The 24545-nt window shown below is 49.6% G+C and overlaps 1 protein-coding gene across 17 annotated transcripts in view; it reads right to left on the bottom strand.

Annotated features, from left to right (window-relative positions):
- AKAP13 (A-kinase anchoring protein 13) overlaps window positions 1–24545 on the bottom strand; it is a 324597-nt gene that overhangs the window by 5174 nt on the left and 294878 nt on the right. For 13 of the 17 annotated variants that reach the window (XM_070775967.1, XM_070775968.1, XM_070775964.1 and 10 more), the window contains 15 exons: window positions 24013–24165; window positions 23176–23426; window positions 21439–21564; window positions 21208–21325; window positions 19881–20129; window positions 16563–16639; window positions 15683–15864; window positions 15502–15584; window positions 12485–12679; window positions 7568–7729; window positions 6808–6878; window positions 6304–6348; window positions 3703–3753; window positions 2258–2680; window positions 401–728 (listed from right to left, as the gene is read on the bottom strand). In XM_070775967.1, the coding sequence (XP_070632068.1) occupies window positions 401–728; window positions 2258–2680; window positions 3703–3753; window positions 6304–6348; window positions 6808–6878; window positions 7568–7729; window positions 12485–12679; window positions 15502–15584; window positions 15683–15864; window positions 16563–16639; window positions 19881–20129; window positions 21208–21325; window positions 21439–21564; window positions 23176–23426; window positions 24013–24165 (2514 nt within the window). The remainder of the gene's footprint in view (window positions 1–400; window positions 729–2257; window positions 2681–3702; window positions 3754–6303; window positions 6349–6807; window positions 6879–7567; window positions 7730–12484; window positions 12680–15501; window positions 15585–15682; window positions 15865–16562; window positions 16640–19880; window positions 20130–21207; window positions 21326–21438; window positions 21565–23175; window positions 23427–24012; window positions 24166–24545) is intronic. The other 4 variants (XM_070775965.1, XM_070775974.1, XM_070775963.1 and 1 more) reach the window with 3 other exon arrangements.

Raw genomic sequence — 24545 nt, 5'->3', positions numbered from 1 at the left:
TTAAATAAAAATGTTAGTGACTGGTTAAGTATCTTCTGAGATTGCAACAAATTCAGCTTTCCATTGAAGTACTTATTACTGGACCAGGCCGAACGGCAGGGAGGCCTGTAACTGATTCACCGAGTTTCTGCTCCTCATCTGGACAGGAAGCGTGAGAAAGGAGCCTGCGCTCCGTACTCTGCACACATGCCACACAAAGTGGGTTCCTAAAAGCTCCCTGAATTTCAGTTCTCAGCGTAAGTTCCAACAGTCCCCTATGGGCAGAACACGTGGGTCTGGTGAGACATATGGGGGTCAGCTTCTACGCCCCTGAAAGGCAGGCACCTCTTTGTAACTCCTCCTGTGCTGCCAGAGCCCCCAGGGGCGGTGCGGCCTGAAGGAGACCTGGTGTGTGACTTACCCCCGGGCTGTGAGCGGCTTCCTTTGCCCTTCTTCTTCTTCTCCTTCTTTTCCTTTGGCTTAGCTAACCCGAACAGGCGGGTGGATGTGGACACTGGGGTCTGGCTCTGAGCCTCTGGTGCTTTGTTTGTCTGGCTGGCTGAACTCAGCATGTGAAAAGGCCCCTTTTCTTTGTGTGTCCGAGAGATGCTGTTCCTTTTGGGGGACACTGAGAGTTCTGAGTCCAATGACCCTGATTTGGCTATTGAAGGTGCAGGTGGCGAGGGGGTCTCCTCAGGGTTCGGAGAGAAGGATGGGATCCGCAGCAGCTTGGTGTTTTGATATGAAACCTGTGCATGGTTGAGAGAAGGGATGTGACTTGGGGGACTGGCAGCGTCCTCAGTGACTGCTCAGTGGGCGATGCATAAGGTCACTGGGGATGCTGGTGTGTCAGACCTGTGCACACTCACTGCCTTGGACTCTGGAGAACTTGAAATAAAGACCCCGAACTTCTCAGTTCCATTCCCTGCCCCCAACCCCCTGCAGGATCTATGAAAGTGCTAAATGACCATTTTGATACCTTGACTACTTCTATTATTAGCACTGTAAAGAATGAGTAGCACCTTGGATGAGGCAGCTCACAATTCCCATCCCCTGGAGAGGCAGGAAGAGCTGCTTATCCGATGACTGATTTAAATGCATGAGTGGATAATTATTTCATTGCTAAGAGATTAGAGAAGTCTGTTCAGGTTAGACGACCAAGATCCTTGCTTACACCAAGATCCTGGTCAAAGGTCAAACCGAAGATTAGAGAGATAGACTCTGTGTTCTCCGGGCAGCCTTCCCTGGGGAACACATTCTTGGGCCACACGAAGCACGGCCCAGCCCCCGTGCTCCCCACACACCTGGAAACCTCTGCACGAAGCCTAACTATCCCCCTCTGGAAGACGGCAGTATGCTTTTCCTTCACTGTTCAAGGTCAATCAATCAAACGAATGGCAACATGGGTATCAGGATACCCAGGAGGCTCTGGCTTCCCTGTTCTAGAATAGCCAGGGACTACCACTGAAACAAACCTGGGGGTCAGTGTGCTCCCCACATATGGAAGGCCTTCCTGAATCAGCAGCGGCTGCAGGAAAAGGCTGCATCCACAGTGGCAAGGCATATCGGGAATGAAGCAGGGCCCAGATGTCTGAGCGGCCCCGAGCAAGAATATCCTCTCTCCCCTCTGTGGCTGGGATGGGCCCAGCCCTGTAGCTGAGGCCCACTGACCCCACCACAAGCGTTCTCTCACTAACCCGGGCATCGGAGCCCTTACTGCTCTGTGAGCTCAGGCACCGTGTGTCTGGTGCCTGCAGTGAGTTGTCTCTGTTCAGCTACGAGGTCCTTTAGGTTCTGATTTCTCACGTGGCACAGAGCAGAGGGGTTGCTCCCCAAATCCTGGATGGCTCACCGCCACCCTCACAGACACTGAGGCTACCCCAGCCTAAATGGGCCAGGCTCCGGCCAAGGGCCAGGTACTCCCCCTTCAGTGGCCTGGCCAAACTACAACCCTTCATGCACTTCTAAACCCCTTACAGACAAAAAGGAGAAAAAGACTCATTTCCTCACCTACGCCTCTGCTGACGCATAAACAGATTCAATAAAATCAGCCTTTATATACTATATATTCTATCTGCCTACTTTCCTCCATGCTGGGCACACGGAGGGTAATTTTTTTAATTGGAGGATAACTGCTTTACCATGCGGTTAGTTTCTGCTGTATAACACTGCGAATCAGCCATATATATACACACATCCACGCCCTTTTGGGCCTCCCTTTGTGTCCCCACATCCCGCCCTCGAGGTCATCAGGACTCCGAGGGTCCTCGCCCGGTACCTGGCTGAGCCGCTCCGAGTCCCGTCGGAGCTGCTCCTGCTCGCGCTCGAGCTGCCGCTGGGCGGCGCGCAGGCGCTCCAGATCGCCCTGGTAGGCGCCCTTCCGCTGCTGCAGCTCCTCGCGCTCGCGCTCCAGGTCCTGGCAGCTGCGCCGCAGCTCGTCCTCGCGCTGCGCCAGGCGCGCCTCGCGCTCCTGCAGCGCCCTCTCGCGGGACTCCCACTCGCGCTCGTGCCGCCGCTTCTCCTCCTGGTGCTGTGCCTGCTGCCGCTGCAGGTTGGCCAGGTCCTGGCGTTGCTTCTCCAGGCTGCGCTGCTTCTCCTGCTCGATGAGAGAGCTGGGCCGCGACGCCGTCCGTGTGAGCGCCCGCTCGCTCAGCAGCAGCTTCTGGTCCTCGATGTAGCTGTCCTGCTGCAGTACCACGCCCTGCGGGGAGACGCACGAGGGGGAACGATGCGCACCAGGGGGTGATGAGCACCAGGGGGGCAATGCCCACGAGGGGGAACAATGCCCACAAGAGGGGACTGTGTGCCTAGCCTGCCTCGAGGGTGGATGGCGCCCACACCCAGACTCCAGCCCTCCCCTGCTTTCTAAGCTGCTCTGGGAAAAGTACTCTAGGATAACCCTGGGCAGCAACCAAATGGGAAGGTCAGTGGTGCCAAGACTTCGATTTTGCAGTCAGTGGCCTTGTCTGGGGTGCTGTGTGCCTTTGGAGGTGGGAGGAGGTATGAACTGGATTGGTTAGATCTTTAAGAAAGGAAGGGACCCGAATTTGAGGGTACTGTGTATGAATGTGCACTCAGTCAGGTCCCACTCCTTGCAACTCCATGGACTGGAGTCTGCCAGGCTCCTCTGTCCATGGGATTCTCCAGGCAAGAATACTGAGTGGGCTGCCATGCCCTTCTCCTGGGGATCTTCCCGACTCAGGAATTGACCCTGCTCTCGCGTCTCCTGCACTGATAGGCGGGTTCTTTACCACTGGTGCAAAAAGTCGTATACCTACAAAGGCCGTCCAGACTGGAAGCATCTCCTCTGTGAAGGCCCACACCCCCTGGCTCTGGGGCATGGCTGTTAACTGTGCTCTGGGTACCTGCCATCCACCATCTGCTCAGCAACTCTAGTCTTAGAAGATCAGTGAGACTCTGCAGCGTAGTCTAAGTTGCTCAGTCATGTCCAGCTCTTTGTGACCCCATGGACTAAGCCCACCAGCCTCCTTTGTTCATGGAGTTCTCCAGGCAAGAATACTGGAGTGGGCTGCCATTCCCTCCGCCTGGGATCTTAACCACTGCATTTTGGAACCTTTCTCATCCTGAGAGCCAGTCTCTCTTGTCTGAGGGCTGTATTTACCCATAAGAAACGTATAAACCTCCAAGATCCAGGCCAGCCACACCCGTGTTGGTCTCCGTCTCAACTAGGAAGTGAGGGAACAAAGGAGAAAAGGCACATACCTGCAGAGTGCTGAGGAGCTCGTGGAGATGGACGACGCTCTGGATGACCTGCTGCAAAAGCAATCAACAAGCCGTCACCTCAGACCCCAGCAGCCTGTGCGTCACCCGACAGGAACCCACCCTACCCCACAGCAAGGGGCCTGCGACTCAAGCATTTTCAAACTGAAAGCACCACACAGAGTAAGCCAGCGCCCAAGTAGCCAAGAGAAGCAAAATAAGATCAAACAAGCGTAACTGTGTGTGGGGGCAAGTTACGCACAGTGAGAAGTATTCTAAAGCTCCAATTATTTAAAATGACTGGCACAAAGATGGCACACATCCCAGTTTAACCCAACAGAAAGCTCAGAAGCAAACCACACGTTTAGTGTAAGAAGCACTTCTAGTCAATGGAGAAGATAAGAATATTCAGTCAAGTATTTTGAGGAAATTGGGTAAATCTTTGGAAGAACTTAAGTTGGGATCCAGCCTCACAGAAAAAAAAATTCAGTGAGCTGTAAGAAAATATGAGAATGTTTTTTCATCTTGAAACGGGGAAGGCTTTTCAAAGACAGCAATTAAGAACACACACACGAAATTTCAACTTTTACTATGTAAAAATGTATAATAAAAATCTGGCAAAGAAGACAGTGAACAGAATGAGGCAAAAACAAACTGTTAAACAAAATCTTTGATTTAAAAAAGGCTCTCAGATCAATAAGCAAAAAACATCCTAGTAGAAAAACAGGCAAGGAACATAAACCTGCGATTTACAAAAGAAGAAATACAAACGGTCGAATATGTAACATATTAAAAATGATTCAACCTTATTTCAAGTCAGAAGAATGCAAAAATTAAGAAATAACTACTTTATTAAGTAGTTATTAAGTTATTAAAAATTAAGAAATAACTACTTGATAATAAAATTATCAAGCCAACAAAATGTCAATTAAAAAAGAATTCCTAGTGTTGGTGAAAGCATGATGAGAATGGATGAACCCTCTTGTGCTGACAGGGTTCAATGCAGTGTAACCTTTTTAGGCAGAGGATGGCATGCTGAGGAAATAATCACAGCTTTGCCAAAAAAAAAACAAGTATGAAGATGCTCTTGGCTGCATCATTTACAAAGCAAAAAAGCAGAGCAAGAATTGATCATTGGAAAGATTACATTATGGCAACTAGCATAATAATATACAGCTGTTAAATAGCATGTTTTGTACAAACGTCTCAGGAAAATGCTTCTCGAGTGTTAAGAGAAAAAAAAGCAGGATATGAAGTTCCAGGGAGTATTGAAACAAACTGTGCAAAACTATTTTTATGCAATTCACACTCACATAAACTTAGACACATAAATACATGTCCTGTGGAAGAAAAGGCTGAAGATAGAACACCACACATTTAATAATAGCAGCTATCTATTTCTCAGCGGTAGGATATTTACTTATTGCTTTCCTGTTTTACATTATTGGATGTTTTTCCAATCTTCTCCCATGATCATGTATTCCTTTTAAGTTATTTGAAAACACAAAAACTTAATTATTAGGCTTAGCTCTTTGGAGAATACTTTTTGCCCCTCATTTAAGTTTATTCTTAATTAACAGAGAGAAGAAGTCCCAGCTGGCCAGCTGACTCTGGCTGAGCACCCGCAGTGTGCAGTCCGGGCTGGAATGCCTGGAAGCCACTAGCCTACGATCTCTTACCCAACTCTTCTCACTCAGCGTGGGGTGGGGCGGGGGGAGTTGGCAAGTGGAAAAAACAACTAAAGGGCTGCTTTTTAAGCAGCACAGGAGTGGGGCAGTCTGTGTGAAAGCAGGTTTACTTCATTCACTGAAGGGGGTTCCTTCAGGGTGTCACAGTGTGCAGACTAACAGGCCAACACAGAAGACAAACCGCTGCCTGGGTTTTAGGGGAAAAAGGAACGAGTCCCTGCAGCTGACATTCTGAAACGAAGCCCCTCAGGGATTTTCAGGTGTTCTACGAAAAGCAGGGAGAAGCGCAGAGCACACCCTGAGAGGGACCCCCGCCCCTCCCTGTCCCGGGTCCAGCTCCCGCTGCACAGTGTCACATGTGCAGAGTCAACTAAGCTTGGAGCCTTCAAGAGGATCTCCTCAGAGGAACCCGAGGAGATGGGGAGACGGTGAAAGACCTGGGTTACCCCGCAGGGTCGGCGGAAGGCAGGGAGCCTGGTCTCTAGCCAGGGGACGCCTGGACTACCTTTTAGAGTGACATATGGAGTCAGAAGCAGTGCTCAGAGAAGAAAACTCAACTGGAGCCACAGTGCAGAATCACTCACAAGTTCCTCTGTCACGCTTCACACTGCAGCTTTGGGTGCCAGGTTAAAGTTACAGCCAAGCTGGTGACAAATTCTGCTCAGCGTGCGTGGATGGAGAGAAGCCACTGTGGGCGCTTCGTGGCCCACGTTCAAAGAAAGCAAGGGGCTTCTCAAGGACAGAGGAGCAGAGGCTGGTTTAGGAGGCAGCAATTTTCTGGCAAAAAACCGACAGGACGATGCCCTGGGGCCGACGACAGCATAGTTTGCTCAACAAGGCAAAGCAGAAATGAACAGGCTCAACCTTGGAACTTCAACAAAATCATACTCCTTTAAAGAGCTCAGAGTGTCCTTACCTCACTGTTTCTTTTATGCATAAATACCAGGTTAGCATTTCCACCCTATAAAATAATAATAAAAAAAAGTGCATGTAAAGAAAATGAAGATTGAGGCAAAAATTATATTCAGTGTGTGTCTAACTTATGCCGTGACGTCCCATGTTCGTTCTTTCTACATTGGGGCAGTGAAGAGGTGACACTGAACTGTTGCGGAAGCCTTGCAATGAGTTCAGGTGGGGGTGGTGTGTGTTTAAACACGGCTCTCAGTGGAACCGGTCCAGCCGGGGGAGCTGTGTGCCGGAACGTGATGTCCAGAACCAGAGAGGCCCGACGGCCAAGAACATGGGGCTCAGAACGGTGCTGTTTGCTTAGAAACGTGCTTTCCTCTCAAGATGAAGTAGGAAATTAAAAGAGCAAACTGGGCGTCCAAAACACGATCACAGTGGACTAATTTCAAGACAATGCGCTTAGAGGAAGGGCCCGGGAGGATGCAGGGAGGCAGTGTCTCTTAGCAAGAAATACCTTTTTCAGACCACTGTCCGACTCGGTCCTCCTAAGGTCCTGGCCATCGTCTCCCTCCTCCTTCTCACCTCCTGCACAAACAAACAAGTACTTTTTTCAAGTTGCAAAACAGATTAGTCAAGAAAATACTACATACACAGCTTAGGTACAAAATACTCCCGAATCTTAGTAATGCCAGCAGAAGGCAGCCACGTGATTATTACACAGTTTTACTGCTACAGAAGAACTAGGAGCAGAAAGGAAAAAAACAGTCTTATTGCCCCTTTGGCTATAGCTTAGCTGAGATCTTAGGAAAACCTCTTATTACTCAAAATGAACTCAACACAGATGGAGGTCCTTGAGTTCCAGCAGCTGGATACTTAGGACCTCACTAAAACCTTCCCTGTCTGAGCAGGACAGCGGTGATGGAGCCACTGAGTACAGATGGTTTTTCGTCCTGATGGTGAAGAACTGCCCAGAAGAGCACATGAGCTTAAAACCACTGACCTGGGGGCTTCCCTGCCAAGAATCCACCTGCCAGTGCAACAGACTCGGGTTCCATCCCCGATCCAGGAAGATCCCACATGCTGCGGGGCACTGAGCCCGTGCACCCGAGAGCCGGTGCTCCGCAGAAACCACAGTGAGAAACCCACACACCAAACCAGGCAGCAGCCCCAGCCCACCGCAACTAGAGAAACGCCCGTGCAGGGACAAAGACCTAGCACAGCCAAAAATAAATAAATACAATTATATTAAAAACCACCACCACCACCCCACTGACCTTTTGAAGCATTCATCTGATGGCTGTCAAACCCTCCAAAGGTCTCCGCTCTCCGGGGCAGGGACACGGGGCCGACCATGCCCTCCTGCTCCGCAGGGCTGCTGACGACCTGCCCAAGCGAGCCTCTTAGGCTGCCGCTCACCAGACCCTGCAGGATCTCCACTGGGAGACAGGAAGCGCACAACACTGACATCTCTTGCAATGTGAAAAGGAAAACCTCCTGATCAACACACTGTATGCACAGTGAAGATGATCAGAAAAGCCCAAAGCTGACTACAAGACTTCCTTTGTTCAGAGAAAGCTCTCAGCTAAGGACAGGTGTTGTAGTTGGATTCTGTTGGAAATGCAGAGATTAAACCTCCAGCCTTATTCACGTGAGATCTAGGAAATGTAAAAAGGCTACAGGGAAAGTTGGAGAAGGAAATGGCAACCCACTTCAGTATCCTTGCCTGAAAAACCCCATGACAGAGGAGGCTGGCAGGCTGTAGTCCAAAAGGTCACGAAGAGTCGGACACAACTGAGTGAGCACAATACAGGGAAGGCAGAGTAATTTACTGGAAGGAGCACGGCTCCTGCAGTCAGACCAGAAGTAGCCAAAAAGAAATCTCCAGGAAGTGAGATGTGCCAATTTGAGAACAGCAGTGGAAAGTGCAGGCTTTCTGCCCCTCCCATAGTGACGTCAGGGGGATAGGGAAGTCTGAGCATCTGAATTATCAAACCTGACCAGCCACGGTTCTCTTCTAGAGCAGTAGTGTCCCACAGAAAGGAGAAAGAGCTGAACGTGGAATAGAAATTGAGCAGGAGAGATGCAACAGAGATGAAGGAAAAAGAAGGTCCGTGTGGAAAAAGGAGGAGAAAAGAGGCCAGGAATCTCCTAAGGAGAGCCACTGTCATCTTCTAAAAACACTGCAGGAAAACAACAGAAGAGGCCAGTGAAGTGAAAAAACCTATCTGAGCCTAAAAGTTTCAGCTCAGTTCAGTCGCTCAGTTCTGTCTGACTCTTTGCGACCCCATGAACTGCAGCATGCCAGGCTTCCCTGTCCATCACCAACTCCCGGAGTTTGCTCAAACTCAAGTCCATCGAGTCAGTGATGTCATCCAACCATCTCATCCTTGTTGTCCCCTTCTCCTCCTGCCCCCAATCCCTCCCAGCATTAGGGTCTTTCCCAGTGAGTCAGTTCTTCACATCAGGTGGCCAAAGCATTGGAGTTTCAGCTTCAGCATTAGTCCTTCCAATGAATATTCAGGACTGATTTCCTTTAGGATGGACTGGTCTGATCTCCTTGCAGTCCAAGGGACTCTCAAGAGTCTTCTCTAACACCACAGTTCAAAAGCATCAATTCTTTGGTACTCAGTTTTCTTTATGGTCCAGCTCTCACATCCATACATGACCACTGGAAAAACCACAGTTTTGACTAGATGGACCTTTGTTGGCAAAGTAATGTCTCTGCTTTTTAACATGCTGTCTAGGTTGGTCATAGCTTTTCTTCCAAGGAGCAAGCGTCATTTCATTTCATGGCTGCAGTCACCATATACGGTGATTTTGGAGCCCAAGAAAATAAAGTTTGACACTGTTTCCACTGTTTCCCCATCTATTTCCCATGAAGGTATGGGACTGGATGCCATGATCTTCATTTTCTGAATGTTGAGCTTTAAGCCAATTTTTTCACTCTCCTCTTTCACTTTCATCAAGGGGCTCTTTAGTTCCTCTTCACTTTCTGCCATGAGGGTGGTATCACCTGCATATCTGAGGTTATTGATATTTCTGCTGACAATCTTGATTCCAGCTTGTGCTTCCTCCAGCCCAGTGTCTCACATGATGTACTCTGCATATAAGTTAAATAAACAGGGTGACAATATACAGCCTTGACGAACTCCTTTTCCTATTTGGAACCAGTCCATTGTTCTATGTCCAGTTCTAACTGTTGCTTCTTGATCTGCATACAGATTTCTCCGGAGGCAGGTCAGGTGGTCTGGTACTCCCATCTCTTTAAGAATTTTCCACAGTTTGTTGTGATCCATACAGTCCAAGGCTTTGGTGTGGTCAATAAAGCAGAAGTATATGTTTTTCTGGAACTCTCTTGCTTTTTCTATGATCCAACAGATGTTGGCAGTTTGATCTCTGTTTCCTCTGCCTTTTCTAAAACCGGCTTGAACATCTGGAAGTTTATGGTTCACGTACTACTGAAGCCTGACTTGGAGAATTTTGAGCATGACTTTGGCTAGTGTGTGAGCTGAGGGCAGTTGTACAGTAGTTTGAACATCCTTTGGCATTACCTTTCTTTGGGATTGGAATTTTTACACGAAAATGAGCGACAGAAAAATATCAAAGTCAAATCCCACACAAAGTTAAGAAAAGAGAGAGAGAAAGAAAAAGGGGTGCAGCTGCCGTATACATAATACAAGCACATCAGAAGGACATGTCCGTAAAGTAAGTGTGCTAACAAGGTAAAAAAAACCCCAAAACTCAAGATGTGGAAGACCCTAGTCAGAATGGAGAGACACAGAAGGGAGGCGGCAAAACTCAAATAATTGGAAACAAAAGGGAAAAAATACCCCTTTCTGAAATCTAAACTAGACTCTGAGAGCAAGTAAACCCAACAGAAAATGAGTTAAGAGAACAGAAGCTGAAAGGATACATTTACATGTTAAAAAGATGAAGATATAAAAAAAGCACTCTGGGAAAGCAAGAAGTGCTGAAGACAGGCAAAGGTGATCCAGTAATATGGACAGTGGGAGTTCTTGAGGAAGAAAATCAAAGCCAGTGCACAGCAAAGACACTAAGAGCTGTAAGAACACATCTCTGAAATCTGAAAAGTTTGCGACTATAAATCAAAACAGAACGCTGTAAACCTGAGAACATCATTCCAGAATCACCATCACCAAGGCATATTCTAGCAAAATGACTTGGATTTAGGGGAAAAAAATCCTTTGGGCATCAAGGCAAAGAGCATGTGACTTATATATGGGGGAAATCAAATTACAACTGGACTCTGAAATGTTTTACGTCAGAGAAAAATGAGTAACACATTTGAGAATTAGGGTACTTGAAGAAACTGGGATCTGAGGATTTTATATCCAGTAGAACAGACTTTCCAGTATAAAGGCACAAGTTATCACCAGTATATAAGGACGTGGGGAATATTATCCTCATGAATCTTTCAGAGGAACTAAAGAGTAAGCTTCAGACATCCAAGATGACTGGAGGGACGCTGATGAGAACTGGTGCTGATTCTTGCAGAATGAAGACTACGGGTCTGAAAAGGGGAGCGTGCCGTACACAACGGCTGGAAGTTGACAGTGTAGACAAAGTACCATTGATCAAAGCGGGGGTGGGCGGCATGGTGTTTAAGAGTCCTATTTCGTGACAGTAGTATTAGTGCCTGTGTGTTAGGGTAAATAAAGGATACTTTATAATGTATCCTTAAGAATGAGGATTCAGTGTATGGAAGAAAAGAGATACAGGTGTATTACAGACGAGATTAAGTAAAAACAGGGCTTCCCAGGTGGCTCAGTGGTAAAGAATCCACCTGCCATTGTAGGAGACATAGGTTCGATCCCCGGGTTGGGAAGACCCCATGAAGGAGGAAGCAGCAACCCACTCTAGTATTCTTGCCAGGGTAATCCCATAGACAGGGGGCCTGGAGGCCTACACTCCACGGGGTCACAGAGTCAGACACAACTGAGCACGCAAGTAAAACACTGCAGCTCACAAGTGAACTGAATACATATCGGTGTAATTCATTACTGCCCCCCATACACATTTCCACCCAAGAGGTCCCCTGAAAAGGCCCAACCTACCAACAGTGAAAACCCCAGCAGTGACAACCACCCCCAGCACCTAGACAATGGTCTTGAGACATCATTTCCCACTAGAAGAAACCACAGCTTCTCAGAGAAAGGCTAATGCCAGACATGTGCAGAAAACAAGACGAGCCCGAACATTTTAACAAACAGCGGCTCTCAACACCGCTGGGGTCATGTCAAAAGTTTCAGAGGCAACACGAAAAGGTGCACGCTGGCAGAGAGGGAGGCCCTTTTAGACTTTTCCAATAACGATAAGAAGTGCAATGGCTCAAAGCCCATCAGATATATTTAAATCAATGAGTCTATAATAATATTTTAAAAGTACTGGTCATTTTCAGAGAATGACCATAAGTCAGTTCACTATTTTGAAAACTGGTAAATAATAGGGGGAAAAAGATTTATCCTTTTATCGTGCTTCTCCTACATGTTACAAAAAATAATAAAAAAGACAGCTTGTGTCTCCAGATGAAACACTACAGGAATTCAGCTTGCCAAAGGCGTTTCACCTTTGAGCAACTGAGCCCCCAACCCCCCAAGAGCACCTTCTGAAGGAACCAGAAGGCAGAAGAACAGAACCGCTGCATGAATGAAGTCCAAAAAAGAGAAACCTGTAGGCCAAAAAGCTCACGGATAAGCTGTGTGGAAAAGAAGGGATAGTGGGGCGGGTGGAGGACTGTAAATAAAGAACCTTAAAAATGAGTATCAAAAACCACAGACACAACTAAATCACAGTGTGTATAAACATGCCTAAAACCACATATATGATTTTACATGGCCACATAAAAGCATGAAGAAACCTAAGGAATTACTCTAGAAGTCATAATACCTATGGCTTGTAGGAGGGAGGGAGAGAGCTGTGACGGGGATAGGAGATGCAGAAAGGCTTTTAGGGGTCTGGCCACATTTTTATTTCTGGACCTGGGAAATAGTTATAAGGATGCTCACCTGATAAATAACCTACTAAAGCAGAACATGTTTTGAGTTGTTTTCTGTGTTTTGTGTTTCCTTTTACAACGAAAAAAAGTGCTCAATGGTAGATAATGCTAACATGCAAACCACTGTGGGTGGGGGGGGGGGGAGGGGGGGTAGGCGATGCTGAATGTAAATTACCTTCATTTATTGCACTTTTCATTAAAGGTCCTCCTTTGAGAGCCTCTTCTGTGTTGGAGCGGAAGAGGGTTCTACAGCTGTGGGTTGGGGAGCAGTCCTCTGGCAAAAGTGTGCTGCACTCAGTCATGTCCCGGAAAATCATCTCCTTCTCTTCCAGGAGGAGCAGGATCTGCTGGTCCTTTTGCTGAAGTTGCTCTGTGGGCATTTGGAAAAGGGATCTGGTCATCTGACAGGTCAGCGAGAGGCGATGACTGAGACACGCGCGCCACCTCGTGGCAACGCCCGGGACAACAAGGAATGCAGCTTCCCTCACGCCTGCTTCCTGTTTCATCCTGAGGGCAGTATCAGATTTTTTATCCGTCATGTCTACTTGGAAAATTATCCCAGGTCTTTTGAGGCAAACCTGAGAATTTCCAATGTAACAAGTGTGCGCTGTGCCCCACTCTCCCATCGCCCTGCTGATTCCTCAGCCCCTGTACTCTTCTCCGGCTCTGTCGGTCGCTGCATCTGCTCTCTCCAAGGGGATCTTTCACACCTGCATCCAACCAAGTCTTCCATCTCCTCTTCTCCAGCGACATGTAAACCTGTTGCCCACCCCGGGCCCTCAGTCATTGCTAAGCTGGCTCTCTTCCCCCCGCTCTTTCTCTGGCATGTTACAGACCTGCACTTGGTCCCCCCGCTCCCCCTGGACTGCCTTCCACACCTTACACACTTCCTTCTCAGGGATCTCATCCACTCCCACGATTTCAGTTACTTCTCACGTGCTGATAACTCAAAGTGTTAAGTCGCTCAGTCGTGGCTGACTCTCTGCGACTCCATGGACTGTAGCCTGCCAGGCTCCTCTGTCCACAGGATTCTACTGGAGTGGGCTGCATTCTCTTCTCCAGGGGATCTTCCCGACTGAAACCTGACTCTTCCACATTGCAGGCAGATTCTCTACTGTCTGATTCACCAGGGAAGCCCATTAACTCACACAAGACACCCAAGTCCTACTCACTTTTTGGGCACCAGACTGCTGAGTCTCATTGTCAAGTGGCACCTCCACTTAGACGCCTAGTTCTCTGCAGATCAGAAGCCTCTGTTCTCCGCTTCCGCCCACCACCCCATCCACCTCCTCCCTGGAGCCCTGGCCTCTTCCTCCGTCAACAGCACCTTCACCCCCCGGTTACCCAGGCTGGAAACCAGGGGGAGACTTCTCTCCACATTCTGTCCCACCACCCCCAGTGGTTCCTCATCTCTCACTCGCCTCTAGCCCACTTCTCACCCAACTTATCCAGAGTCCCCCACTTGGTGTTCCCACTCCTAGTGGGCTCTCCCAGCGCCTGCAAGCAATTCTCCCAACTGGCATCAATACTGATTTAAAAAACTTGCTTGCTGCTGCTGCTGCTGCTGCTAAGTCGCTTCAGTTGTGTCTGATTCTGTATGACCTCATAGATGGCAGCCCACCAGGCTCCCCCGTCCCTGGGATTCTCCAGGCAAGAACACTGGAGTGGGTTGCCATTTCCTTCTCCAATGCATGAAAGTGAAAGGTCAAAGTGAAGTCACTCAGTCGTGTCCAACTCTTAGCAACCCCATGGACTGCAGCCCACCAGGCTCCTCCGTCCATGGGATTTTCCAGGCAAGAGTACTGGAGTGGGGTGCCCCTGCCTTCTCCAAAAAAACTTGCTTACATTTTGCTAAAAAACTATCATTCCCTGCTTGAACTTCAACATGTGGTGGCTTCCAGGCTTCGTCTCCCATCACTCAGCCCTGACTCCCAGACACACTAGACCTTCACTCCTTTTTCATTTTGCACCTGTTCTTCATCTGGTGAGTTGGTGTTTTTTCCCTTTTTTCAGATGTAGCTTCACGTGTCAGTTTCTCGTGAGACCGACTACAGGCAAGATTCCCAGGTCCCATACACTCTCTACATGCCTGTGGCCCACAGGGCCCGCCATCTATGTAGGTCCCCCTCACGGCAGGGACTCCGGTTCAGGAATCACTGCACCCCCAGCACCGAGCACTGTGGCTGGCCAGGTGCCTCAGGCATGTGAAGAGAAGGCTGTTCCCTTCATGCTCATGTACATGGCAGAAAACCAACACGATACTGTAAAGCAATCATCCTTCAATTAAAAAGCGAGTGGTTCTCATCTCTGCTATCCTACTCACAGGAAGAGATAACAACGAGACACTGGCTCCAGTCTAAATCTGCTCATCATTTTTTTTTTTTTTTCCTCTCACTGTTGAAAGAGAATGAACTGAACTCCTCAGGAGCCTACATGTACTTGACTCTTGGCCTTACTTCTTTCCAGAGCACAACACATACTTCTTTTAGAACACTCAGTAGCGCCAAAGGGGAAGACGCACGAACAGCTCAGCAAACAGAGCCGAACCCGGCTCTGCAGGGAGCAGGGTGTGAGGCCCTGCGCCTCCGACGTTGTGGGCCCAGCTTTATCACCTGCTTTGAGTACAGCCTTGCAGGGGTGGAGACAAGACCACACGAGACAGCAGGCCTCGACAGACAGTGGTCAAACTGCACCTGGAAGCAGACTTCGCCCCGAACACACTTGGAACTCAGGGCACCGTGGCGGGGGTGACCGATAAACGGATTAACTGGGAAATTCCTTCCCTCAAGCACCTTTCTCTCCTTCCTGTTTTAATCTTAGATGTGCCTGTGAATTCCAGCAACTTCTTCCGTTACATAGTACCGAGACTGTCACCAGGGCCCATGGACACTTTGGAGTCAGAGAACCAACATCCCCATGATCTAGTGTCAGACACGTTCCCACGGCCATGCTCACAGCACAGGGTGTTCCTGCAGGACCTGCGTCGGCTCAGACCTGGTTTCTCTTTTGTGACGAGCTATCCCCCTCCCTGGTTCGTGCCCATCCGGCTAGCTCTGGAATCAACTGAAAATCTGCAGGGGTTCTGTGTGACTGTGCACCCTTCTCCCCGCACCCCCCATCGTGTGACTGCACCCCCTTCTCCCCGCACCCCACTTCCCTGACAGGCCCTTGGGCCGCTGCCACCAGCTTCACCTTTTAACTCCCGGGCCTTGGTGTCCAACATCTTCTTTTCTTCCTCGTTCTCACTAGGAATTCCTTCATCTTCATCTCGGTTCCTGACACGACCGCAACAGAACAGCGCGTTATTCAGAGGCCCGTTACCCCGACGGCGGCCCGTCCATCAAGTGATCCCGGAGGGCGGGGTGAGACTCACAGGGTGTTGATCGTGTCCTGGATGATCTGAATCCAGCTGTTGCGCTCCTCCTTGGAGCTGGCGTGGACTTCCACCATCTCAGGGTCCTTTATCCCCATACTGATGAGGAACAAGCCTTTCTCCTCATGCGCTACTTCCCTCACAATCAGCTTCTTCAGAGAGATCACCGTCGATTTCTGGTCCTGGAAAGTGGGGAGAGCGCAGCTAGAAAGACGTGGACGCGACAACCCAACTCTTGAGACAGCTTCCATCTCAGGGAGGACTAGACGCCCTTGAGGAGCCTATGGCTTGCACGGGGCAGTGGGTATAGGCCAGCGCCGCGCTCTCCACACAGCCCACCCTCTCCTCCCCTTGCTGTGTCCACAGGTCCGCTTTCTACATCTGTGTCTCTCTTCCTGTCCTGAGACAGGTTCATCGTGCCATTCTTCTAGATTCCAAACATGTGGGTTAATACATGATATCTGGTTTCTCTCTCTCCCCGCCCCGCCCCCAAAAGCATATGGCTTAACAAACGATGGCAGATTTAGGAGAAAAACCAAATAGCTCGTTATTTCACTCACATTTTATCCCACAGGAAATGATTTCCAAAAAAGAAACAAAAATTTAAGGCTATCAAGGTTCGAGTCCTTTCTGGTTTTTGTCAGACTCTGGTTGGCAAGGTTATAAGGGGGAATGATTTGTAAGACATAATACATGAGAAATACTGCAACGACAGATTTCTTTTTGGATCAGATGCCGAAGGCTCTCAGAAGGATTCTGAGGGAGCAGAAACATAACTGGAGGGGAGGAAGGTGGACAGAAAACTGCAACACTCACCACCTACCCTCACGGTTGTGAATACTGTTAATTACAAACAGCACAGATGAGCGGTTCAGCTTACCAATGATGCAAAGACGTACTTCTGGTCTTTTTCTTGAAGGAAGACCAAGATGTCAGTCAACAGGACTGCTTGAACCTCTGCAGAGCGGCGAGAGGAGAGAGAACCATGGTCAGTGGGCAAGGAAGCCCCTCCAGGGTGCGCGACCAGACGATAACCCAGCAGCCCACCCACACGGCGCTTTATCACGCTCCTCCCAGGCCAGGGTCTGACACCTCTGCAGGGTCCACATCTGGCCACTAGATTTTTTAGAGGCATTTTGAAATGGGATCGATCACCAATACCCTGTTCTGAGAAGGTCTGAGCACTCAGTGCTGGAAAGATGGATCCCACAAGGCAAGGTCTTTAAGAATAAAATACTTTAAAAGTTGGGAAGCAGGACTACAGCAACACATTCCACAAAGTAACTCTTGGTCACAGTGTTTCTCGGCTTCTGATCACGCTAAGGGGAAAGGCGTAAGATGGCAGACAGGAAGGCTGCCAGGAGGTGATGCAAAGGACTATTGCAGTCTCGTCATGAAAGGTAGGCTTCTTCCACAGGCCCTGGAGGACAAGGGGGCCCCCCAACACCCACACTATCTCAGGTACACCGAGCACCATGCTCTGCTTGGCCCAACATGTCGCCAGCAACCTCAACCTCTCCATGCCACAGAGATGGCCTGCTCTTCTCAGCTGAGATGCAACAGGAGCCAAATTAACATCTCTAACTGGTTATGCTTGCCGGGCAGGGTGGGGGGCGGGGGACGGACAGTTAGGGCGTTTGGGATGGACATGTACACACTGCTGTATTTAAAATGGATAACCAACAAGGACCTGCTGTCTAGCACAGGGAACGCTGCTCAACGTGCTGTGCCAGCCTGGATGGGAGGGGGTTTCGGAGAGAACGCATGCATATGCGTGGCTGAGTCTCTTTGCTGTCCACCTGAAACTACCACCACATTGTTACCTGGCTGTATCCCAATACAAGATGTTTTTGGTGTTCAAAATTAATAAATCAATCTCTAGTTGGATCCAGAAATCAAAAGAATGCCACCAACAGTTGCTCTAATTCTCGAGGAGTATGCAGTGACATTTCCCAGCGCCCCCTTAAGGACAAAGTGGGACATCCCTGGAGGCGAGTCGTCTACTGAGACCTCGTGGGCTGGCCCCTATCCGTACCACCTTCAGCCAGTAAAGGGGCTGGGGCGCCTATGACTCCCTGGGGAAAACAACAGGCTGACTTCTGCAGCCCCCTTCTGGGTGGTCAAGGCCCCTCCTGGCCTTTTCCACCACTTCTGCCAAGACGGGGGTGCCCCCCTGTGTAATTTACGGCAAAGCTACGAGGAACAGAGGCGAGCAGGCCCGCGTCCTGGGGAGGTCTCGTTTTCAGCGCAGACCACAGTAATTTTCCATGCAGCACTATTAGTTTTGACAACTTAGTTTTTTTTAAAGTTTACTTTTAAATAGTTCAGGTGTCTGCCAAAAAAAAAAAAGTTCTAACACATAAGTTTTCAACTTTAGTTTTGATCCTGAAGTTTATGTGACCAGTGTCAATAGATGAGAGAAAAACAATCCCATCCCCTTTCAAGGGTTACTCGACACAGGACTGGCTGTTCTTGGCACAAGTTCACTGGGGGCTGAAAATGACTAGAAACCAACTCCTCTCACCGCTGGAGACATTTTGGGCCGGGAAGCCTATCGTTCTGCTATTGCTTGGACCAGGACTTCGTTCCAACAGCTGGAATCAATTATTTTTTATTTCGGGAACGAATGAATCAACTGCTGCGTGGAGAAGGAACAGGGTGCTGGCTCCAGGCAGTGGCCGCTCTAGGAAGCCTGCTCTCACAAGAGGACCGGCACTTCACGACCAGGTGGCGGTGGAGACGGCCTCGCCGTGGTGGGGAGGCCAGAGCCCCTGGCTGTGGTCTCAGGGTGTCACAGGAGGGAGCCCTGGGGACCACGCAGTGCATCATGGAGCAGGGATGCAGAGCTGGCTGGGGGCTGGAAGGGAGTTTCTTCTCTCTGAAGTGACCCTGCCTGGAGGACCTCCCCCGGGTCCCTGTACCAGGGACTGTCCTCAGCTCGGTCGGTGGTCCCGCCGGGCTCTGGCTGTCCTCTGGCCACACTCGAATCCACCCCTGTCCTGCTCAAATCCTCCGTTGTGAGCCCCTCCCGCCCCCGGGGTCACAGTCAGTCCCTCGCCTGGGCACGTGTCCACCCCCAGCTTCCTGCCTCACTCTGCTGCCCGCCCGCCTGCCCCTCCCAGGGCTCCGCGCTCTCACGCTTCCTCTTCTCCATCCTTCAAGATGTGACTCGAAGGCCCCTCTCCTCGCTCCTTCACGCCTCTGTTCCAGCAGCCATGACACCGCAGGGCAAGAACCTCTTTAAATGCCTGCAGTCCGAGCCCAACTTCTAAGCAGGGTGTCCTGAGTCAGCCACCTGCATGCCTCACTCTGAGCAGGGGGAGACCCGAGCTGGCTAAGGACACTCAGGCGCTGTCTGCAGCCTACGGCATCACCGGCCCCTGGCAGGTTCCCTCCCCTGAGTTTTTTGCCAGTGGGCGGCTTTGTGTGCTCAGCTCACTGAGGGCAGGGAGGCAGGCTGGGGGTACTCAAGGCTACTGGTGAGGTTAGAGTTACCAGACAGACCCAGAGGATACGGGTTTGATGAGGAAAATTATTAAAGAAACCAAACAAAAAACCCAACAGACCAGATGCACAGATGAGTGAACAGACCTCCTAATTTCCTTAACTTGATGGGGCTGATCATTTAAAAACAAAACAAAGATCAAACAGGAAATGAGTATCTTTCATGATCTCTTTTTCTCAGAGAAAAATAAAAGATATGAACAACAAAGTTTAATAATAAGTTGAGTTGTGACTTAAACGTTTCTCTAAGGTCTCAGGAACTGAAATTCCTCTAACATTTCTTCAGAACAATCGACGATGTATTTTTAATCTCAGAGAACCTATGAATGGGGCAGCTGATGGTGCTTCCCTCCTGGCAGTGGTTTTGCCAGAGACCCCAACCCCAAATTTGCTGCCCGTCTCTCATGGGGAATCACATCTGCCTTAGGAGCTCGCATCTGAGTATGAAGCTGACTCTCTGCTCTTTAAAAATCTTCTCGTGCCCCTGACTGCACCAGATCCTTGTTGCCTTACTGTATCGGCGTGGTTTGTGAGCCAGCTCTGCCCAGGCCTTTCTAATACAAGACTAAGGACTGAATGACGGCTGCTCCCGGGGAACGCCCGGACGAGGGTGCCTGGAAGCGGTCTGGGGACACCTGCATCCTGCCTGCTCGCCCCTGGAGCGTGCGGAGCCTCAGACGTGAGCGGGCCTCACCTTTCAACCTCCCAGTCGCGCTCTTCAGAAACACGCTCCCGTCCCGCACCAGCTTCTTCCGCTTCAGGTCCTCCTTGGCGAACATCTGACCGCTCTTCATCCTCATGATTGACTTGCTGTCGGTCTTTGTGTAGATCTCGTTCAGACGAACCTTCTTCTCGTAACTTGCCACCTTGCTGTCCACGGCGCTGATCACGTCCTTCACCAGGCCCAGGGACTGCGTCAAGTCCTGCTGCTCCACCTCGTTGTCTGAGGAGGAGAGGAGAGCTGGGTCCCTACCGGGCAGGAGCGGGGTGCCCTGCCTCCGTGCCCCACAGCACTGTCCATGCTCTGCGGGCAGGGCGAGGCCGACACGCTGCAGTCATGTGCCGACCTCTGGCTCAGTCAGAGTTTAACTCTAAATAAGGTTAGACGTTTCAGTGAGACAGATGATGTGCACTCACGAGCTACGTTCTCTCTCTACATACACATATGTGCTGTGCTTAGTTGCTCAGTCCTGTCCGACTCTTTGTGACCCCATGGACTGTAGCCCACCAGGCTCCTCTGTCCATGGGGATTCTCCAGGCAAGGATACTGGAGTGGGTTGCCATGACCTTCTCCAGGGGATCTTCCTCATCCAGGGATTGAACCCAGGTCTCTTGTGTTGCAGGTGGATTCTTTACATCTTTACCAGGGAAGCCCCATACGTACATATATCGATGCATAAATGCTTATCTGGCTGCAGCAGGCCTTAGTTGCAGCACATGGGACCTTTAGTTGATGCATATGGGATCTAGCCCTCGGACCAGGGATCAAACTTGGGCCCCTACACTGGGAGGGAGGAGTCTTAGCCACTGGACCACCAGGGAAGTCCCACAAGCTACCTTCTAAAATGGAAGGAATCCAACATCTTTAGGGAGGGAGAGGAGCCTCCAGTTTTTTAATCTAGGTCTTTGTTTACCTAATCCTTAATGTAGCTGTGGCAGAGCAGGGCCAGCAGAGATAAAATCGAGCAGGGACTGATTAACTGAGAAACAGCAGCGATCCCTGCACTTGCAGGTGAGGTGGGAGTGTCCCCTCCCAGCTGAGAGAGACAAGTGACAAGCTCTGCAGGCCACTGAACTCTTGGCTAGGATCACCTAGTGGTTCCTTCCCTTCTTGCTCTCATTCACTCTACGTCTGGTGATGTGACATTTCATCTTTGTACTCAAGAAAACCATTTTTAAGAGAAAACACAGGCTTCCCTTTTAGTCCTCCTTGATGTGGAAGAGTCCTTCTACAGGGCCTCTGCTGGACAGACAGGCAACAGGCCACTGGCAAGTAAGACTGATTCAAGAGAGAGACTCACCTTTGGTACACTGCAGTATCCTCTGGAACAAAACCGGGTATTTGGTGATCCGCTGGGTTACAAGCAATATGCACTCGGGGATTCCCAGCCTCCGGACGACCGAACTGCTCATCTTCTTCTGCAAGGGAGGAGACCGAATGTCAGGAACGACCCGGAGGGGAAGGCTCGGGCTAAACCTCACAGGGACAGGCTCTGGGCAACGGTGGGGAGTTCCACATTTCACGTCACTACCTTCACGAAGGCCTGAAAGCGCTTGTCTTTGGTGTGGAGGTCTTTGAAGTAGTTCACGGACTGGTTGTGCTGCCCACAAAACTTGCCGTACGTCGTCTTTAAGCGTTCGGCATTCTCCCCCGAGAACTGCAGAGGAGAGCAGGCAGAGGTTACGCCACCACTCAGGGCGCTGAACTCGTGTTACCGCCATGTGCCCGGGGCCCACGCAACTCGCATAACCCAGGAGGGCTTCCTCGCTGTGCTCAGGCTTGGGGGCTCAGTCCTGTCTGACTCTGCGACCCCACAGACTGCAGCCCACCAGGCTCCTCTGTCCATGGGATTCTCCAGGCAAGGATACTGGAGTGGGGCGCCATTTCCTCCTCCAGGAGATCTTCCTCATAACTTCCCCCAGAACAGTGAAATGCTGCAGAAGATTTGGAAGACAGGCAGTTCCTCAAGAAGTTAAATGCAGAGTTACCATATGACCCAGCAGTTCCACTCCTGGCCATAAACACATGTCCATATAAGAACACGCACGTGAATGTTCACAGTAGCGCTGCTCACAACAGCCCCCAACCAAGGGGAACTAATCCTCGTGTCCATCAAAGGATAAACGGATAAAATGTGGTACTCACATATGAAAAGTCCAGTCACTAAGAACAACATACTGTTTTATTCCATTTATATACAATGTCCAGGCAAATCCAGAGAGAAAGTACATCAGTGGTTGCCTAGGGCAGGGGAAGTCGGGGAAGTGCGGGTGGGTGCTGATGATAAAAACGTTCTACGACTGGCCCTGGTGACGGCTGCTCAAATCCATGGATAAGCTAGACACCACTGAACAGCACACTTTACACGGGTGGATCACATAGCTTATGAATTACAGTTCAATAAAGCTGATATGGATATTTAAAAAATAAACACAGAAGTATCCATGTACTGTGCAAAACATGTTCTAACTCCCAATTGTCATAAAAATAGCAATAAAATGAAGGGACTCACTAGAAGTCTTTCATGAGGAAGCAGTCTTAAGGATGTCTCCTTGGTAAGTCAGAAAGCTGTCAGAAACAGCCATGGTAAGTCACCTAGGGCTGCTTATCCTACTTAGCTTGGGCCAGCAGCCCCAGTAGTTCCGTGTGGCCCTTCTCTAATTCCCGTGTGTGCTACCTCATCTGAAGCTACGCGCACTGCGGGGCAGCCGCTGAGTCTCTGTAAGTGGTCCCTGCGACACGCGCTAGCAGCCATTCCTGCTGGACTAAGCCTCTGCAGTCGGCAAGGCCTGAGCCTCACCCCAAAGCTTCACGGGAGCCTTTCCTTTCCCCCTGACCAACAGAGAAGCTGAAAGCAGAGACGTTTTAAGTGATCACAAAGCAAACACCCCCCAAAAGCAAGGAAACCTGACTTCTATTGCATACCTAGCATGTACGCTGGGTACTTTATATACCCATGGCTTTTAAATTTTAAAATAGCATTAAAAGAGAATACTGCCCTCAATCTCAAAAAAGGAAAACTGAGGGCTGGAGACATGGAACCACCCGCCCAAGCTCACAGAGATCACAGGCAGTTCAGGGACGAGAACACCTGGCTGCCAGTCCCCATGTGTGTATATGTGTGTTTGGGGGTGTGCGTGCGTATGTGTCTGTGTGTCTTTATGTGTGTGTGTCTGTGTATATGTGTGTGTGTGACAGAGAAGTACCCAGGGCCCTGCTGTGTCTGTGTGTGTGTGTGTTAAGCGCCTAGGGCCCTGCTCCTGCTCACCTGCTGCACAAGCACGTCCCCGATCCTCTTGATGAGAAAGTTCTTCTCGCTTTTATCCACCAGGGAGTCCTTCTTCCGCTCGAGGATCCGCTGGAAGAACTGGCTGTGGATGCTGATGAGCTCGTCCAAGCAGGGGAAGAGCTTCTCCACCATCTGCTGCTCGAAGAGCAGGTCGGCTATCATGCCCCGGCTGTAGACGTCGCTCATGATCTTGAGGGTGCGGAGGTGGTGGAACTCCGTCTGCATCAGCTCTGGGGGGCGACAGGGCTGGACCGTCAGGGATGCCCCCTCGCCGATTCCCCTGCTCCCGAGAGCCCGGGCCTGTCTAAAGGCTGCTTACGGCCCAACTTAAACTTTAAGGCTGGGTCAAGAGCTGCCTTTTCCCTGAAGAGTTTTCATACTGTTCCTCTTTTTCATGGGACCTCACGCTGCTTTCTGACAGGCATCCTGGACTCCATCCCTCTCAAATGGTGGTTTCCAAAGTTACCTTCCATAACTGACTGTGCTCCCATTTCCCAGAAAGGACTTGTATTTAGTCTAGTTTCTGCTGCAGCTGAGGAATTAAACTGTGCTGTCACAGGGGATCTCTAAGAATACTGCATAAATAAGCACTCATACTCAATAAAATGTTCAATAAAATTCAAGAAGATCATTTTAGAGAGAGAGGGAAGGACAGAAATAAGATCATGTCTCTATACCTCAAACCTTTTAAAGAAAATCCTGGAGATGGCTATAATACATACTTGAAAACTGACTTGCCATAGTGCTATAATACATACTTGAAAACTGACTTGCCATAGTGCAATAAACCTCAGCAGAGCACATGAGGAGTCTCACCGTAAATCACTTCTTGCCGCTTGACGACATCTTTCTTGTGCTGTTTCAGAAACTTGCTGTCTACGATCTGACTCCAAGACTCTGCTTCCAGCTGTTTGGACTCAGTCTCAAAATCTCCCATTAGCTGTCCTTCATTCATGTCTGTACCTACTCCTCAAAAAAAAAAAGAAAAAGAAAAATATTGGTGTCAGAGTCCTGCATCAGTGACCTCTAAAAAAACCTCTGGTGGACATTCCTCAGGGTGATAATAACTTCATGAGATTATGCACTCTGCACTAAGACAGTGATATTCACTATATATATATATATATTCTATTAGAAAGGAGCATTTTTCTGTTCAAGAGTGACGTACACTATATTCGACTTTGGTTAAGGGTGAAAAAGTCACCTAAATTAAAGGTGATTAAGACATGATTCCTACGTAAAGCAAGAGCTAGAAGGGTCCTGGTGACTTTCCTTGTTTAAGAGAGAAGGTTTACAATTGTGAACTGAACATGTACGCAAGTCTAGGGGAAGAAGCAGTGTCTGCGGCA

The sequence above is a fragment of the Bos indicus genome, chromosome 21, assembly GCF_029378745.1.
Source record: "Bos indicus isolate NIAB-ARS_2022 breed Sahiwal x Tharparkar chromosome 21, NIAB-ARS_B.indTharparkar_mat_pri_1.0, whole genome shotgun sequence".
In the NCBI taxonomy this organism is placed as follows: Eukaryota; Metazoa; Chordata; class Mammalia; order Artiodactyla; family Bovidae; genus Bos; species Bos indicus.
The sequence above is the reverse complement of the archived record's forward strand: the minus strand, read 5'-3'. Positions and strand labels throughout refer to the sequence as shown.